At 56.0% G+C, this 6,747-nt stretch overlaps 1 protein-coding gene across 1 annotated transcript in view; it reads left to right on the forward strand.

The window, feature by feature from the left end:
- The window catches only part of A3GALT2 (alpha 1,3-galactosyltransferase 2), a 19,546-nt gene extending 15,395 nt beyond the window's left edge, over nucleotides 1-4,151 (forward strand). Inside the window, exons 6-8 of the mRNA XM_006158141.2 lie at nucleotides 75-188; nucleotides 2,938-2,991; nucleotides 3,901-4,151. Of these exons, the coding sequence (XP_006158203.1) occupies nucleotides 75-188; nucleotides 2,938-2,991; nucleotides 3,901-4,151 (419 nt within the window). The remainder of the gene's footprint in view (nucleotides 1-74; nucleotides 189-2,937; nucleotides 2,992-3,900) is intronic.
- Nucleotides 4,152-6,747: the final 2,596 nt, after the last annotated feature.

The raw sequence follows: 6,747 nt of genomic DNA on the forward strand, positions 1-6,747 counted from the left end.
GCCCCGCCGGGCGCCCGGGGCACGCTGGCTCTGCCGGGCCTGGCCCTCACCCTCCTCCCCGGCCTCGCCACCAGACAATCTTGGGGAGCAGGCGACGCGAGCCCCTGAAGCCGTGGGGAACGCTTCTGGAAGTTGCGTGGCACTTTGGCGGGCAGAGAAAGATTGGTGCAAAAAGCCCATCCGCAGGGGTGGGAGGGGAGGGCCTGGCCTTGGGCGAGCATCTCACTTGAAGAGAAAAACTTTTTCCCCGCCTTCAGAGGGACACCCAGTTGCTGCCATGCCCAGGCACGGATACTGTACTCCCAGAGGTCAGACTGGAGCAGGAACGTTCCCCCCAAACGTGGGACCCCCTCGGCTGCTCGCAGTCCTTTGGGCCAAGCTGGTGGAAAGGCTGCAGAAGAACGCGTTCCTGGGTTTCTCCAGCCTCCTGGCTCCTGCCCGTTTCCCCCCAAGTCATAGAAACCAGACTCCTCCTCCCCAAGACAGGCCACTGAAACTGGAAACCTGGGTGGGCTCAGTGGCCTAGTCGCTAAGTGCCAGCGGGGCCTCGGTGCCTTTTTTTTTTTTTTTGGAGAGATTTTCACTGTAGGGCGCGTGCGCTCGCCAGACAGACAGACAGACAGAGACATAGAGACAGAAAGCGAGAAATCACCCCCCCAGGGGGGATGGTCACGCCGCAATCCCTTCTCCTCCATTCTCTTGGGATCTTGGGCACGCACGCACACGCGCCCGGCGTGAGTTTTAAGCCACCGGGTCCGGGACATGAACCGCGGTGGACTACGTGGGAGTTCAGCGACATAGCCATTACGCTAACTGCTGGTTCCCTCAGTGCCTTTTTCATGCAGGTCCTCAGTCGGACACCCGCAGAGATTGCTCTCTGAGGAGTGACCACTGCTAGGAATCATCGTGCCTTTTTATGGAAAATGTGTTACGTGCAAGTAAGTGGGTGAGGGGCTACGTGTTCTAATTATTAGTTCAATAGGGATCATAGATTCCATTTAGGGTTGGATTAAGGGCGGGTCTAGTGCAGTTCCGCAATTGTTCGTTTGATGTTGGTGGGTCTCCATGGGATGTAGTTTCGGAAAGCGGTTCCGGTAAGCAGAGATGATTATCAGCTGATGCGGCGCAGCAGCCATCTTGTGATTACCGGCAATGGTGCTGAGAACATCTCAAGTATAGATTAGTTCTTATGGATCTTAATAAAGAATGATACATAGTTCGATAGGGATTTAAAACTTAATTTAAGGAATCCTAATATATTTATCTATTTCACTTGGCGAGGGCTGGGGTGTCCTGGGCCAGTTTTGGCCTAATCCTATTTTATGTAAAGAAAAGATTATCTTTAAGTTTATGTTAAATGTATCTTGAAGGGCCTTCCAAAGGTCAAGATTATTTCTGCCTAGATGTGACTTCATCACCCCTCTGTTGTGACTGTCTGGAGTAAAGCATTGTCATTAACAGTAGGTGGTCAGAGCAAAGGGGAGCGGTCCAGGGGAAAATTTATCATATACTCAGGATGTATAAGAAAGCTATGTAAATCTTTATAGTATATCAGGGAGTCGGGGGGGGGGGCCTAGCAAGGCTACCACAGTTTCCAGAGCAAATAGTAAGCAGCCTTGCCAATATGCTAATTCGACCTAAGTTTTATTCCTAGATCAGGGGATACACAGCAGCGGCCTTGCCAACATGCTGACCCGACCTAAGAGGTAGAGGTCAAAAGCTCAAGACACATCCTGGGGCCCTACCGGGTCGAACTCCTCCAGCTAAGGCAGCCGGTTCCCACACTGTCCATCATATGCTTCAAGTCCAGACCCGGGGACTTGAAAAACACACTGGCACGTGTCCCTCGCTGTTGAAAATCTCCACAGGAGGGAGAGATGGAGAAGGGACTGCATGTGACAGTTCCCTAAGGGGGAGGGCTGCTTTCTCTTCCCCCTCGCTCTGTTTTTCTCTAGGGAGTGCAAAATTAAAAATAATTAAAACAAAAAACTAGAAAACCCCTAAAGGCAAGAACCCCTTTCCTTCTCCCTTGAAGACTGTCATTCCAGAGGTGCTGCCCAGGCCTGAGAGGGAGGGAGGCGGAGGTAGGGGTTGGACTGCACAGGTAGGGTAAGGGCCCCAAAAGGAAGTCGCGGTGGTGTTTCTGTTTTTTTCTGTTTGGTAAAACCCTGTTTTTTCCTTACGGTCTGATTAATGTACAATATATAACCGCTTTACATGTCACTGGAGAGCGTACGGCTCCCTGCTCATAGGGACAGAGTGAAGGCCAAGATGGAGTCTCCGTGGCGACGTCCTCCCAGCCAAAGGCTGGCTGCACTGGGACTCAGAGCAACTTAGCTGAGGGCACAGCTTCCATTCAGGAACTGTCTTCTAAGCAGACGTGCAGGTGGCCATGCTGCTGACCCACAGAGAATGGGGGAACGAGCCCCTCAGGCGACCACGCAACCATTTTCCAGAGCCCACTTCCTGATGGGAGAGCCAGCCCAGCGCTCAGACTGCTAGGTCTAAAGCCCTCGCCTCCAGCCCCTCTTCGGCAACGCGTGCAGGCCCCCTTCCTCTACCATGGAAGCGTTTTCTCTTTCCTTAATAAACTGCACGTTCTTCTGTCCACGTCTCTAAGTCCTCGTGAGCGTGGGCTGAGAGCACTCCAGCCTCAATGCCGCACAGAGAGGCCATGAAGAGTCTGAGCAGACACACCTTCCTGGGTCCCCCGTTGCCTCCCTGCAAGATCGGACCCCTCCACCAACCCCCTTTCTGCAGCTTCCATTCTTCACTGGCCTGAACGTAGAACAGCGTTCCCGGACTTTGCGTTTTCATTTCTGAAGGCTCCCTGTCCCAGAAGACTTTCAGTGTGTTACGCTTTTCTCTTGTTAACCTGTCTTTAAAGGCATGGCGGCTTATGAGTGAGGAAAGGTCACACCTTTCCACTCCTTACAGTTTCTAGCACCCACTACGGGCCCGCTGAGACACCTGGCACTCCAGGGCCTGCAGGTGAGATCCTAGGAGCCCTGACAAAGAGGCCACAGAAAACGGAAGGTTTGTTTTATTCTAACCGATGTCAGCTGTCTTGGATCTCGGCCTATAGTGCCCGGCTGAGAAGGGAGGGCGAGGCTCGCCCTCGGTCCCTCTTTGGTCAGTCCGGATCAGCAGGACAGCATCGTTTGTTTGGATTGCAGCTCGTGGAAATTTGCCTTGGCCATACCGGTCCCTTACAGGCCCTTTGGCTCCAGGAACACCATCTCAGCCCTGAGTCCCGAGCGTGGGGCTTTGACCGGGAGAATACAGCCTCCAGGCTCTGCCATGGGGGTGAGGAAGGGGCTGTCTCTGCTCTCTGGCAAATGCACAAGAGGATTTACTTTTTCCATTGCTAGAGCACACGTGCACTCCTGGGGAGGGGGGGGAGAGAGCGCCTCCCACCGGAGTGCCAGCAAGCCGGGTCCCTTCCACTCCTGGGGATTTGAAGCGTGGTCATCATTTTGGTCGTTATGTGAAAATGTCCCATACCATAGAAATCATCAGATTTCAAGAGTTGTGTCATCACAACGAACTCTCATCAGATTTAACCAGGTTTTTTCCCTTTATTCACGACAGAGCGTGTGCGTGTGCGTGTGCGATGGGAGTGAGCGGGAGGCCCGGGCGTGCCAGGATCCCCTTCCTCCAGCCCTCCAGGCTGTCGGATCCTGGGCACTCCTGCTCCAGGGACTCAACCGCGGTCGCCACGCGGGCTCCAGCCTCATTCGAGTAGGCATGGCTGCTGTGCCAGGGAGCCGGGCCTCTGCCGGACTGTAAGTCTGTCTCCCACAGAACCTTCTCTGAAAGCTGTTGCCGTCGGCCAAGGTGCAGAATTGCTCTTCACGGTCTGAGTTCACGGATCCTGACTCGGTTGCCTCCAACACCCAGCTATGGCTCCAAACGGGTCTCTGCGTTCCTCCCCCCGTTCTGGCTGGCGTCACTGGGCCCGGACGCTGCCCTTCCGCCCAGGCTGGGGCTCGACTGCGGAGAACCTCCTCCAGCAGGGCTCACGTCCAGCCGCCTTCACGCCTGTGGCTGCGGGAGGCCTCCAGAGACCGCCAAACACCTGGTGTGAACTGGGAGCCCGGAGACTGTCAGACTTCCCTCCCTCCTACCGACGATGCTTCGAAAACTTCTAGAAACTTCCCAAATGGCTGCTTTCTGGACTTAAACACTGATCTTCGCATTGGTCTATACCGCGGGCCTTTGTGGGGGTTTTGGCTTACATGGAAATACCTCTTACTAAACACCCGACTGCTCCGTCGGCGGAGAGACCCGACTCTGCTAGGCACACTCCAGCCCCCCATGCTGCTGGCTGAAACCTCCTCTCAGAACCAGGATGGGGCTCAGTGGTTAGGGGACAGTCCACTGGCCCAACTTCCTAGGATGCCGACACTCAGCACAATACCCCAGAAGTACGGCACTTCGGACTAGAGGGGACGGGAAGGGCCTCCGGGTGAGCCCTCCTGTCCCCTGCCCCTTTTCTCTCCTGAAGCCAGAATTCCCCTTCCCCAGGGCAGCCCGTAGAAACTGGAAACCTCCCCAAAGCAACCACACCCAATAAAGTCACTCTTCCCTTGGTCTCTCGAACATCCTCATTCAAGGGCCTGCCCTGCTCAGGAGGAGGAAGGCTGCTCGGAGGGGCCAGGAGAATCTGAACAGACGCCTGGCTGGATCCTCTTCGCCCATCAGGACACACCCTTTATGCAGTCCCACGTCTACACGGCTGTCCGACTGCCCATCCCACATCATTAAACAGGTCCCCCGTGTCTTTGGGTCTTCGTTTCTGAAGGCTCCCCAGTAGCGTTAAACTTTGATGGGATAAACTCATGCTTTTCTTGTTAACCTGCCTTTTCTCACAGGAGGGCCAAGACTCTCACGATAAGTGAGGAGCGGAACCACACCTGCCCACCCCTTGCACAGAATTCAGCCGCCCGCCTCCCCTCTTCTCCAAGGAGCTTGAGGCACCAGAGGGAGCCTAACAGCCAGAGGCCGCAGGACAGGCCCTGAGCTCAAGGATTTCCATGACTTGGCAGCTGGAGCAGGAGGGCCACTCAGGCTGAGCGCTGCTGCCTGCCAGTGTGCCTGTGGTCCTCCCCCACCCACATCCACAGTTTGCACACAATACCACGGGGCCAGCCGGTGACGTGGTTAAGGCTCTGGACTCCCACATGGCCAGTCATGGTTCCAGTCCTGGACCTGGTGGCTTGAAAATCATGCTGGGTACACGTGTGTGTCCAAAATTCAAAGACAATGAAGGGATTGCCATGGAGAAGGCATTCCATGTGGCCCTCCCCCTGGGCGGTGATTCCTCAGTTTCTCTGTCTCTCTCTAGCAAGCCTACGTGCCCTGTGGCAAAAACAAAACTAAAAAAAAAGATGCTGAAATTGCCCTTAGGGTCCACTGTAGTGCGAATACACCCTCCTGAATCCTCTGTGAGGCCTTGTAATGGGATTAAGAGGCTGAAAACCTGACCCAGGTCTCCTGGGGATCACTGATCGCAAGGTGCACAGATCTGCTGGGTTAAGACAAACAGCAGCCATCACGGCACACACACGCACGGCTGTCACAGCATGCACACGCATGGCCGCCATGGCACACACACACACGGCTGTCACGGCATGCAGCACTCACACTCAGCCATTATGGCATGCACACTCGCAGCTGTTACAGCATGCACAGCCGTCATGGCATGCACACGCACAGCCATTACGACACACACAGCTGTCACAGCACACGCACAGCTGTCACGGCACGCATATGCACAGCCATTACCAGCACGAGAGGGTGAGCACCTAACCCAGGGTCACACCACTAGCCACCGCAGTTCCCCGAGGAGGGAGCAGGCAATGAGCATGCGGAGGGCGAGGGCTCAGGGCCAGGCACTGGGCCGCCCAGCATCCATTTCTCCTCTCCTCTGCCTCCATTGTCCGGCCGCCTTTCTGGCCCAACATGGCCACGCCAGCCCGCAGCACGCGGGCTTCCCAGGTGGCATCCCCGCTCTCCCCTCACTAACTAGGTCCTCATTCATGGACTGGAGAATCCGACCAGAGGCGGCTCCACACAGAGGCGTGAGAAAAGCAGCTGGCTCTACAGGGAGGCCTGCTCCAGCGCCTGCCAGTTCCCGGGTGTAAATACCACGGACTTGGCTGGGGATTTCAAGCCACCAACGCTCCCTGAATGTGGCATAGGGATGGGGTGCACGGCATGCTCTGAGCCAGGACAGCCAGGACTCCCCGCTGGCTGCATCCACGGATAAGGTCACTGAGTCGGGCATCTACCGGTTGGGTCAGGTCAGCTGTGGCCGGGGCGGGGTCACGTGACACAGCGTGGCTGCCAGGGCCCCATCTTTTATCACACAGCAGGCCAGCGGAGGCCAGTGTGAGAAACGAGGCCTTTGAGATGCTGGATACACGCAGGTTCGACCCGCTCCTCACGTAACAGCCCTGACTTCCTCGGGAACACGAGCTTGGGGGGGCTCACGCTACGCTCGGGGTCAGAAGCCCAAGGTCACATGACCCAGTCAGAACCACGAAGACTGTTACCTCGCTGGGTTCTGGCAGACGAGCAGAGGCTGGGCGGCTGGAAAACACGGGAGCCGTGACCCCCTAAAGCTGGCCTGACCAATCTGGTCACGTGAGCCAATAAATCCTCACTCGGGTTGGATTTTCGTAACTCACTCGCAGCCTTGTCTTGACAACAAGAACCGTGAGGGCTCCGAGGACTGCGTGCCCC

The sequence above is a fragment of the Tupaia chinensis genome, unplaced genomic scaffold (assembly GCF_000334495.1).
Source record: "Tupaia chinensis unplaced genomic scaffold, TupChi_1.0 Scaffold000573_1, whole genome shotgun sequence".
NCBI classification, from domain to species: domain Eukaryota; kingdom Metazoa; phylum Chordata; class Mammalia; order Scandentia; family Tupaiidae; genus Tupaia; species Tupaia belangeri.